Here is a 12,628-nt window from a genome sequence, read left to right on the forward strand (position 1 = left end):
CATGTGACACTGAAGACTGGAGTAATGATGCTGAAAATTCAGCTTTATACAACAGAAATTAATTACATTTTAAAATAGAGTAACATAGAAAACACTCATTTTAAACTGTAAAAATAATTCACTGTTTTACTGTATTTTTGATTAAATTAATGCAGCCTTTGTGAGAAGAAGAGATTTCTTCCAAAAACATTTTAAAAAATCTTAATTATCCCAAACTTTTGACCTGTACTGTATATTTATTTCTCCTGGAATTAAATGAAGGCTTGCAGGTCGGCAGGTACCTCGTTCGTGTGCGGCTTTTTCCGTCTTTCTTCTCGTCCTCTGATTTATCTCCGATAGACAGGTTCTCATCGTCTTCCTTATCTTCCCGCTTTATATCCGAGCTGGAGGAACGAGGCAGAGAAAGACCTGACAGACAAAAACAAGATTAGTAACAGAAAATGCAACAGCACTGTGAAAATCATTTTAAAGGTGAAGAGTTTGATTTTTGGATGTTTAAATTAAGACTCATGAACGTACATTTATGCATTTGGCAAATGCTTTTATCCAAAACGACTTGCATTGCATTCAAGGTATGCATTTTATCGATTCATGCATTCCCTGAGAATCGAACCCATGAACTTATCGTTTTTAACACCATGTTTGAGCTACAGATACGCTTTGTAAGTCATGTCTGAAAAGCACGCATGATACAAAAACATTTTGCATGCTTGCCTGCTAAAATACTTGCACAAAGCACATCATTCATGAATCTCAATCAATCAAATGTCATGAAATGAGCATTATAATTCAAAAAGCAGCACTGACTGGTAAAGGTGTCGGACTGGGAAGTGGGCGGAGCCTGATGGGGGGCATGGTGTCCCTGCAGCAGAGCACTGGACTGTGGCAAACCTGCGGCATCATCACTGTGATTTGACATCTAGAGAAAAGAGCAGGAGACGGTTAAATTGTAAATAATTATTTTTTGTCAGTACATTTTCTCTTGCTGAATAGCAAAATTAAAATTTGTTTTGATGCCAGTTAATTGTTTTGACAGTCTTCAACTAAATTTAGAGAAATGTGTCTAATATGCCTGTATCATAGGGCACAATTATTGTTACAATGTTAATAAATAATTAATTTGATTAACACTGTTTTTGATAATAAATTTGTATTCAATCATAAAACACATAATCCAGAAAAATTAAAACTGACAACATTAAAAGAAGAAAGCATAAATTCTTAGGGCACTATTATTGTTATTTGTTTATTTTATTTATTTCTAAATAATTAAATTGTTAAAGTATTATGAATTCAAATGATTACACATCCTTATTGATTATTAAAATTATTTAATCTTTTATAAAAAATTTTTTTGAAAAAGTAAAACTGCTTTCACCCTAAAATTTATTTTTTTGTAAAACTTTTAATGCTTTGTAAAACGTTTAATGCTTTCAAATGGCATTTGTAAATTTTGTAAAGCTTGTAAAAAATTGTTTTTAAATTACATGCATTTAAGTACAAGTTTCATGATTTTATTGATTAAACATGCTTTGATTAGTAAAGTTTAATTTAGCAATTAAAAAAAATTGTGAAAAAATAAAACTGCTTTCATAGGGCCTCAATAATGTATTTTTAGTTAAACTTTTAATGCCTTTACTGCTTTGTAAAATGTTGAATGCTTTCAAAGGGCACTTGTAATTTTTGTAAAAAAAAATTTAAAATTATATGTTTAAGTAAGTATAAGTTTCATGATTTCATTGATTTCATTGCAATTAAAAAAAAAAAAAAATTCATGAAAAAATCCAGCAGATTTAATAAGGCCCTAAGCAGGCATCTCACAAGGGTTTGAAACAGAGCCATGTTAACAAACACTCACCAGGCCCGGCAGGCGGCTGATGAGCCCGAAGGCCTGACTGATGGAGCCCAGAGCCGCGGCACCAGCCGGATGTCCGCTCAGTAAACTGTGCATGTCTGCGCCCACCGCGTGATTCCTCAACACATGCAGCGCTTCACCCAGACGGTCATCCATCTTATTCTGGAAAAAACAATAATTACTCAAAGTTTATCAAATGCACAATGAGACTATATGAAACCGAGACTGACAACAAAGATGTTATTTCTGTGAGCCAAACAGAGATAAAAGAGGAAAAAATCTGATGTATGCCTATTTGTTTTTAAAATGTAGAATACATTTTTATAAGCTGATTAGACATATTTCAATAATTTTTTTCAAAACCACTGTCAAAACCATTAACAGCCATCAAAACAAATTATACTTTTGCTGTTCAGATGAGATACTCTCATAGTTTTTATTAATATATTTTATTTCTATATTTTCAGTTTCTTTGAACTTTAAAGTTTTAGTAATTTTGTTGTGTTTAGTTGTCTATTTAGTAGTTTGTGTTTGTCTAGTTTTCATGGATTTTTATTTCAGTTGCCATGGAAACTAGCTGAATTAAAAAAAATAAAAAAACATTATTTTCTTTAATGCTCATTACAAGTAATTTAAATAACTTAATTGTTTTAGTTTTAACTATAAAACCCAGGCTCAACACACTGAACTTAATAAAAATAAATATAAACAAAATTTGAATGTATAGCTTATATAACTTATTGAAGCATTGTGCAACCATTAAGTAAAAGTTGATTTATTGAACATAATGAAATACACTTTACATAAATTATCATTAAAATTGTGATTTTATTGTGTGGAAATTTTCCATGTTGTATGATGTTCATAGGTGATTTCATATATATATATATCATTATTATTATCATTATTATCATCATCATTATTATTAATATAACTCAACAGGAGCATTATGGATGTTTAAGTGTATAATAACTGTTACATCTGAAACCATAAAGTAAAACCTAATTTATTAAATGCAGCAAAATAAATTAAAAGTCTCTATATGTGTACTTATAATATTGATCATAAATAATGCATGATGTTTCTAGAAATACAATACATGCATATATCATGTGCAACACAGCTCACGGCAGAATCTCTAGTCGAAATGTTTTTAATCTCTAGTTTTTCTGCTCTACGGTGATGCAGAGGAACGTACCGGCGCCTGCAGTCCGGGCTCAAAACTGGGCTGAGAAGAGCCTTTGGACCACTGAGAAGCAGAAGCTGAAACACAAACACAGACGTCAATACTGCCTCAGTGTGGAGGCACCAAAGCAATCCCACAGCAGATGGCACTACAGAGCCGTTTACAGACGAGAGCCTTCAGGAAACCCACCGGAGACGTTTGAAGGAGAGCCCACAGGAGGGGAGGGACTGGAGGAGAAGCTGTTATTGTCAGAGGGATATATCTAAAAAGCACAAGAGACAATATTAAGTAAATAGTTGAGCTGAAAGAGATACATAACTGTTATGTTTATCAGTATGTGCTATTATTAATACATTTTTCAGAATGAATCACCCAGACTGTCCCCAATGATCTGGAGTAATTCCAGAAATAATCACATGATATTTATCATCAATATCCACATACAGAAAATGAAAGTTACATATACATATATATACACACACACACACACACACACACACATATATATATGTATGTATGTATGTATGTATGTATTTGCGTGTGTGTGCGTAAACTTAGATTTTATGGCTCCAGAAAACATAATATAAACAATACAAATAATTTCTGTTAATATTTATTTTCATTGAGTTCTTAAAACAATGTGGTGAACATTGTCAAATTAAATAAATTTGTAAATGTAAATGTGTAAAAGTATGTGATAATAATTACTTTAATTGGAAAAAAGAAAAACATTAACTGAAATAAAATAAGGCAATATTTATTTATTTATTTTTCCTATTTAAGTTGAATTAAATTTCTTAAAACTTAAAAATGTATAAAAACAAAAACATTGATAAAAAAATAACATTAAATTACTAAAAAATGTATGTATATTTATTGAAATTATTAATAAATATGGATGGATGGATGAATAATAATACTTTTTAAATTTTTATAATAAAAAAATAATAATATATTTTTTTTTAAATGAATGAAATATTATTAATAAAATTATTTATGTTTAGTCACAAAATTGCAATTCAGGAAATTCCTCTTCCTGTCATTCCAATTCAGCATCCTGTGTGGCACTCCCAATTAAAATTATTTATTACAATTATTAAAAATTAAAATTATTATAGATAAAAAAAAGCCAATTCTTAAATTCAGAATTTTCCAAAATCTTTATAAGCACACTTGATTAACCAGTCGATAATTAGCCAATTTGACAAAATTTCCCCTAAAAATCCATGCAGTTCCAAAAGAAATTTTAAATAAATAACAATTCACTAAATGTGTAATTAGGTCATATCTCAAAATTATCGTCCATATCAGCCACTGGTTACTCCACCAGTGATAACTAGCTTCTGAAAAATGGTCAACCACTAGTTTATCACCGCATTGAGCTGTAAATGACACACTGTGAGACCCCAAACTCACCGAAGCGAGAGCTTTCCCGATCTCCGCGCCGGAGCTGCCTGGGTTTCCCGCTCTGCTGACTGCTAACAGAGAATGAAGCTCAAGTTTACAGGTGAATGTGAGTAACTCAGACGCACTGAAGCCAAACGCTGCTCTCTGGTTTGTGGTGGCGTCAGGGTGGAGACTCTTACCCATGATGCCGTCGGAGGTGCTGATGGGCGGCGTGTGGTTGGGAACGCCGTATCCTGCAGAGGCCTGGTGGAAGCTGGTGGGTAAGTTGACCTCGCTCCCGTGCAGAGGGTAGTTCTGCGGTGACAGGGGCAAAGGCTGCCGCTTCTGCGGACGAGACACAGACATGTAATCATTCAGGAGCACGTGGCCAGCATGTTCTTGCATCTATTGAGACGCCGAGAGAGAGCAGGTTCAACATCAGGAATGTTCCATTGCTTTTCCACATCGAGGTCTGCGGTAATTAAATGCATTTTTTATGTGGTCTCTGGCTCATCAGAAAGGGAAAAAAAACATCTAGATGAGGTCTTCAGGACCTATTTTAAACCCAATGATTCTGAGATCATGACCGATCAGACACAACTTAGCCTGCTGCAATTATTAAATAAATGCCTGCTCATCTGCTATATATATATATATATATATATATATATATATATATATATATATGTATATATATGCGCGCACACACACACACAATATATGTATATATTTGTTTATTTATTGTATAAAATATATTTAAATTTTTTTTTATTTGTTTTAAAACATAAAAAAAATCTATATTTAAAAAATTATAAATATTTAAAATATTTTTATAAATTAATAACTTTAACATATGTCATTTGTGGGTGACCTGAAAATAGTTAAATACGACAATACTATAAATTTAGTCATTTATATGATTAAATATATACATTTTTATATATTTATATTTAAATATAAAAATGTATATTATAAACACAAATTATAAATATATTCACAAATCATATAAAAATTTATATTAAAACAATACATTTATATTAGCCATTTTTATATTTAAATATAAGCAATACACACATACACACACACACACACACATATATAAAATTCTAAATTTAGCCACTTATTTAAATATATTTTTTATATAGTTAGAAATTAAAAATAATATATTTAAATAAAAATTATCAATATTTATATATTAAATGTTTTCCTCCATATTTAAATATATATATATATTTTATATTTATAATTTACATTCAAATATAAATATTTTTACATTTAAATACAAATTATAAATTAATTATATATACATTTACATCCTTTTCTGTGACAGTCAGATTATTGTAAACGTTTCTATTTTTTTACAGAACTGAAGAAATTAATATTTAAAGGTGTTAAGAGTATTAATCTTATGCTGCAAGTGACAACCGAAGGATTTAGTTAATCACAGTACTTTGTGACATTTAATGCATGAAAATAAACTTGTATTATTTCTTAGACATCAGCTAAATTTCTCAATCCTGACAGCACTGGGCACATAAAAAAAAACCCTATGAGAAATAGTTCAGTTCTCACCTGTGTGTTTATGGAGGGGAACGGAGCCTGCTGACCGATGTGAGGAGCGTTACTCATGACCGGAGGATAACTAGACTGACCCCAATGATCCGGAAGCCCATCTGAGAAACCAAACCAACATGTAATCCAAAAGAAACCAGCTGGAAGATTAACTGTAAAATTACTGCTTATTACACGGCCACTTATCATCAAACAAATAGACATGAAATATTGAGTTTCAGTTATTTTATGTGATTAGAAAGAGCACAGTGATATGCAAGATATAAAACTAGAATATTTTATCATGATGCACAAATTTTTGACCACGAAATGCCTGTTTTATTTAATATTTACAGCTTTTTTAATATTGAATATATACCTCAATATTATGTATTTGCTCGAGCATGAACTGAAAATATGAAATATGCACGATTGCAAAGTCCATTATGAAAGTCTACTGCTAAAATAGGTAGAATATCTGGTTTAAAAAATATATAAATAATAATAAAAAAAAGTTTTACACTAAATTAACACAAGAAACATAATAAATATTAACTGTTTATACACAATGCATGAAGCAATGCATTTAAAAAAAGGCTGAAAAATACAAAAAAAAAACAAAAAAAACAATGTGACATGAATTATTTTGTGAAGTTCACAATATTACTAATCACCAACACATTACTGCAAATGAATACGAGATATAAAAATAGCAATGAAGGAAAGGTTTAGTTTCAAGATGCACAGATATTTGACCACAAAATGCCTGATTTTTTATAATTATAGCTTTTTAATATTGGACATATACCTCCAAATTTATGCATTTGCTCTAATATGAATTGAAACACTCAAATTGGACCAAATATGCATGATTGCAAAATCCATTCTGAATGTCTACTACTAAAATAAGGAGAATATTTGGTTAAAAAATAATCAATAAAAAAAAAAAAAATCAATAAAAAAAAAATCCACTAAATTAACATTGAGGATAATAAATATGAAATGTTTATGCAAAATGCATGTAGCAATGAGGCAGAAAAAAATAAAACAAAAGGTCATTAGTTATTTTAAGTGATGCAAATGAAGTGATAAATAGCACATTAAGATCAGTTTATGATATTACTAATGTGGCCAAAAATCACTCAGACAGAAACTACCCACATACCCTGCCAGAACGAGCCTGGATAAAGGTTTGCAGCTTTGGATCCGGGGTATCCGGAGCCGTCCTGGTTATAGTCCTCACCGGTGCAACCGGGATAAACCTGCAACACAGAACAAACCAAAGTCCTGTGATCGTCCTGCTTTAGCTGCAGTGTGTGCATGTGCAATAAATTAGGAAACATTCATCAGAAAACGAACCCTGACTCAAGGGAAAGTCCAAAAAAATGACCACAACATGAACCATGAGCAGTGCGCAAAATAACTTTGACATTTCGATGGCCAGCTACCATCATTTTAGCTATTTACATATTTTAAATATATGCATTTTTTGTATTTATAATTAGAAAAAACTAAAATTACAAATATTTATCTATTTAAATACGTTTCCTGTCAAGAAACTGTATTTCACAATTTTATTAAATATCTTTCTGTCTGTATGATATTTATAGTTACCATTTTATTAAAATATTAATTTCTACACAGCTTTAGTCACTTGTGTTGTTTTGTCACTATTTCTGTATTTTTTTTTTAAATAAACGGTAACTTAAAAGTCACAAAAAATTACAAAAAAGCTACTGTTTTAATATAATTTATACATTTTATTTAGTATATATATTTTTAATAAAATAGTAACTTAAATGTTAAAATTGTATTTTTAAGAAATATTATATATTATATATATAATATATATATATATATATATATATATATATATATATATATATATATATATATATATATATAAACAGAATGTTACCTTTTTAATTTCTTTTATTTTTATTTTTATTTCATTTTTAATAAAATGGCAACTTCTATATGGAATAAAAAAAAACAAAAGTAATTTTATATATATATAAAAATTATATTATTTTAACAAAAATATGAAATGTTGCACCTGAGTCAAGAGGAAATTACAAAATTACTCATCTAGCATTTTGTTGCATTCTCTATTAACCCATTTTTTTAATAATAAAGATCCACCATCGGGTTGATTTTTTTCACACACAAAGGCATGACGTGAAAACACTGTATACTTTGTTATTCGCTAAAACAAAAGAAACAACAACGCACGCCTGTCTAACCACGAAAGGGTGTTAATATAATGAACATACGACCAAATTACAAGCCAATTAAACACAACAAAGGGGTCAAAAACAAGCCACGCTCCAGCGATCTGATGTCAAAGATGGAGAAACCCAAAGAATAGAACCACGTGAAATGTGTGTAAATAAATGACACGAAATAGAAGACGAGAGACCGAAGGAGATGCATGAACACAAGAAAGAAATAAAGAGAGAAACGGAGAGAGAGGGATGCATTCTCAATTACAGAGCCATCTGCCCGTTCCTGGAGAGCAGCCAACACCACAGACAGCTGGAGACACGCGGAGAGAACGAGCAGGAAAATGAAAGGAAAGAGAACAGATGAACAGATGAGGGCAGGGAGAGTAAAAATAGAGCCACTATTAGAGAGCCACAGAGACAATAAGACCAATGTTAAGAATTTTAGCGGTTCTATACACACAGAATGCATATTAAATGCAAATAAAGTGCATGCTTAAATGTTTCTAATAACCTTTGTGGAAATAACATTTCTAAATATGGGTGAAATGTTCCATCGTTGCTCAGAAACGACACGTTTATGCAAAAATGAAACAACATACTTATTCAGACATGCACTTGTTAAAATATATACAAGTAAAAGTGATCATAATAAATTGTATTATATTTAAATTATTGAAAATATTTTGCAGGCAAATGAGGAAATCCTAGTGGTTTGAAGGATTGCAGAAAATATTTAAAATTATAATTATATATATATATATATATATATATATATATTATATATATATATATATATATATATATATATATATATATATATATATATATTGCGATCCTTAAAAAGAGTCTTTTTAATGTCTGGTTCATATATATATATATATATATATATATATATATATGTGTGTGTGTGTGTGTGTGTGTGTGTGTGTGTGTGTGTGTGTGTGTGTGTGTGTGTCTGTGTATATTATGTGTGTGTGTGTGTGTGTGTGTGTATATTATGTTATTTTTTTTAATTTATTGTTAGATTTTAATTATTATGATTACAATAACATTCCAATACACTTGTAACAATATTTTAACAAAAAACACCAACATACAAAAATGCACAAATTAAAATAACAATGAAAATAGTAATAATAACAGTTAAATAGAATTTTTTAATTTAATGGATGATAAAAATTCTAAAACTATTCCAGGAGAAACTTTTTAAAAACACTTTCATTAATATATATTTTTTGTTGGTATATGAACTATTGTTACAGTGAATGACATTTTAGTGGATGTTTTCTGTAAATTCTGTCATTATTTTTTGCTCAGAATTTTTTTTTGACATTCTAATATTTGGGGAGAAAAAACTAAATTTTGAGCAGTATTAAACTTTTATTGTTTTGATGCTTGAAAACCCTTGTCTTCTTCTATGCACACACATGTATTAGCATAATTTGGGTATTTGTGATGATCAGTTGTGTCCAATTGACCAATTAAAGTGAGAGATCACTTAAAAAGAAAATTCTCTCCTCATTTATTCACCATCATCATGTCGTTCCAAACCCGAGTGACTTTCTTTCTTCCATGGAACATAAACGAAGATATTCTGCATAATTTCCAAGTTGCTTTTGGCTCAACACGACCAAACTATTAGTCAGTGAACACACAAACGTCTTGACAGATTCTGCCCACCGAGATGGTTTACTGTAGTGAATAGAGCAGATCAGAAGCTACATTTCCACAGAAAGAAAACCATACGGTGTGCAACAACGAGGATGAAGACAGGGGTTATAATAATAAAATAAAATGAAAACTATTAAAAAAAACTTAAAACTAAAAACTTGAAAAAACCTGAAAATAAAATGTAAAAATAATATAAAATAAAAATAAATATATTTTATTATATTTATTTATTTATTAAACAAACTACATATATTTATTTTATTATTAAAATATAAAAAACTAAAATTAAATTTTACTTATTTATTTTTATTATTAAAAAAAAAAAAAAAAAAAATATAACTACATATACATACTGTGAGTTAAATGAGTAAATATTGTGTCAATTATTCATATAATATTTATTGTACGCACATTGTATAATTACTGTTTTATGGAAAATAATTTGCACCATGTAAAAATAGCATTGTTTTTTTTTTTAAAGTGACATTTTATTATTACATTCAAAAATAAATTAAAATAAATGTTATTATAAACACTATAAAATCTATTTTAGTTTCTCTCACTCCAAAATAATTACTTTTAAATAAACCATTAAACATACATATAGAAAAAAAATTATGGTGGCATTTATTATAAAAAAAAAAAAAAAAAAAAATAATAAAAAACGCCAAGCAATAACAAATGTATTTAAATCGAACTAAAACTACTGGCGTGTGGAAAAAGCGCTATACATTTTACATCCTGGATATTAATTGCATTATATAAATTAATTGCATTATATAAATAAAAACTTGTAAAGTCACATAAATTGACTATTTTTCAATGTAATAATTAAATGTGAATTATCAAGGTTTTTTTTTCCTCTCTCAACGATGCAATTTTGCCCCATGCAACTTATTATTACTGTATATTTGCGCACAATATTCACTAAATTCAATCAAAAAATGTACACTGTGAAATTCTGCATGATTTGCATGATGTGTTTTCGCCGCATTAATAATAATTATTATTTTAAATCATATTGCATTGCTCATAAACAATGTGAACGTGGCCTGTGAAGACTCAAGTATTAAAAACTCACTTTTGGTTACTGGAAGTTAGTTTTCATAGAGAGTAATATGTTAAATTGCATTTATCGTCTTACATTTCACTACGCACTGAAAACGAGGAGAATTGAATGGGTTCAAATTCAGCAGCCCTGCTTCAAACAGGAAAAGGCACAGGAAGTAGAACATGCACCACTGCCCACGGCAACCCTCCAAGGCCTCGTGGGCATTAGTAGATGAGCACTTTGTCCATGCAGGGATTTTAAAAAAGGAAGGGTGTTATGACTGCATGCGAGCATGAATGCACGACTGCATACACAGCAAACGCACCCATAAGAGAGAAAGAGAATCTCTGCACGCTGCAGGCAGGTCACAGTATGCATGTAGTATGTGACATGAGCCCTACAGGAAGTGCACGTGTGTGTGTGTGTGTGTGTGTGTGTGTGTGTGTGTGTGTGTGTGTTTTGGGTCAGACTGACTTCACGTGGCATGATAATCTGGGCTCAGACACTAATGAGGGCACATCAACACTCACCGAAGACACAGATGACGGCAGGCCAGAAGGAACCTTCCGGATCTTCTTGGGCAGAGGATCTGAAACGAAAGCCTTTCTGTAAGCCTTTTACATGCTGATTTATACTTAAGGTGATCAGTCAACATGATTGACAGGCAGATGCAAACTAAGACACCTCATGCTTTTCAAAATCAATAAATATGGTGATAAGGCTTAGGAGCAGAGGCTGCTGGTGAGAGAAATGCAGTATTTGCACATTTTAGTTCATGATGCATTCATTTACTGTGAATCAAATCACTTAAGCGGTCGAAATAAAAGCTCAGTGGCGTACCTTTTAAAATAAATTAATTTGGGGAGAAATATTATTGTAATTTTATTTAGAATTTTTTTTTATTTTACAGTACAAATTTTAAAATATATCCCATTTTGTTTAAAATATATACTAATTAGTAATCAAAACAAAACAAAATATAATTTAAATAAAAAAAATATAAATAAAATAAACTTATTTTACTTCAACATTTTTCATTTTCATTTAGATTAAGTACCAAAACTTAACTTAAAAATTAAATTGAAAACAAACAACTATAATTATTAAAATATTTAAAAATCATTGAAATAAAATATATACTTAATTAAACTTATTTTAGCAATATTTTTCATTTTCGTTTAGTTTAACTTGAAGTACCAAAAAACTAAAATTAGATTAAAACTAATAAATAAAACTAAAACACAAAAATGAGAAACATAAAAATTACTAAAACTTAAAAAAAAAAAACTAAAATTAAAGAGAAAACAGTAAATACAAAATTTAAATCTATTCTAAATTTAAAAATATATAAACTTCAACATTTTTAATTTTTGTTTCGTTTAAGTACCAAAACAATTACAGAACTACTAAAATGTTAAAATTAAAGTGAAAACAGACAACTATAATTATTAAAATATTTAAATAAAATATACTTATATACTTAAACTTATTTTATTTTAGCAATATTTTTCATTTTCGTTTAGTTTAACTTGAAGCACCAAAAAACTAAAATTAGACTAAAACCAATAAATAAAATAAAACTAAAAACACAAAAACAAAAATGAGAAACACAGAACTACTAACCCTTAAAAAAAAAAAAAAATAAACCAAAATTAAAGCGAAAACAGAAAATACAAAACTAAAATCTTTTCTAAATATTAACA

The 12,628-nt window shown here is 29.3% G+C and overlaps 1 protein-coding gene across 3 annotated transcripts in view; it reads right to left on the reverse strand.

Annotated features, from left to right (window-relative positions):
- The window catches only part of tcf3a (transcription factor 3a), a 37,092-nt gene that overhangs the window by 6,777 nt on the left and 17,687 nt on the right, over positions 1 to 12,628 (reverse strand). For 2 of the 3 annotated variants that reach the window (XR_006153331.1, XM_042713459.1), the window contains exons 8-17: positions 11,456 to 11,514; positions 7,144 to 7,240; positions 6,000 to 6,100; positions 4,628 to 4,772; positions 4,458 to 4,519; positions 3,231 to 3,303; positions 3,054 to 3,118; positions 1,859 to 2,017; positions 808 to 919; positions 282 to 408 (exon numbers count right to left, since the gene is read on the reverse strand). Coding sequence is in view for 2 of the 3 variants with exons in the window: in XM_042713459.1 (XP_042569393.1) it covers positions 282 to 408; positions 808 to 919; positions 1,859 to 2,017; positions 3,054 to 3,118; positions 3,231 to 3,303; positions 4,458 to 4,519; positions 4,628 to 4,772; positions 6,000 to 6,100; positions 7,144 to 7,240; positions 11,456 to 11,514 (1,000 nt within the window). In the remaining variant the exon portion in view is untranslated. The remainder of the gene's footprint in view (positions 1 to 281; positions 409 to 807; positions 920 to 1,858; positions 2,018 to 3,053; positions 3,119 to 3,230; positions 3,304 to 4,457; positions 4,520 to 4,627; positions 4,773 to 5,999; positions 6,101 to 7,143; positions 7,241 to 11,455; positions 11,515 to 12,628) is intronic. The other variant, XM_042713464.1, reaches the window with a different exon arrangement.

The sequence above is a fragment of the Cyprinus carpio genome, chromosome A2 (assembly GCF_018340385.1).
Source record: "Cyprinus carpio isolate SPL01 chromosome A2, ASM1834038v1, whole genome shotgun sequence".
NCBI classification, from domain to species: Eukaryota; Metazoa; Chordata; class Actinopteri; order Cypriniformes; family Cyprinidae; genus Cyprinus; species Cyprinus carpio.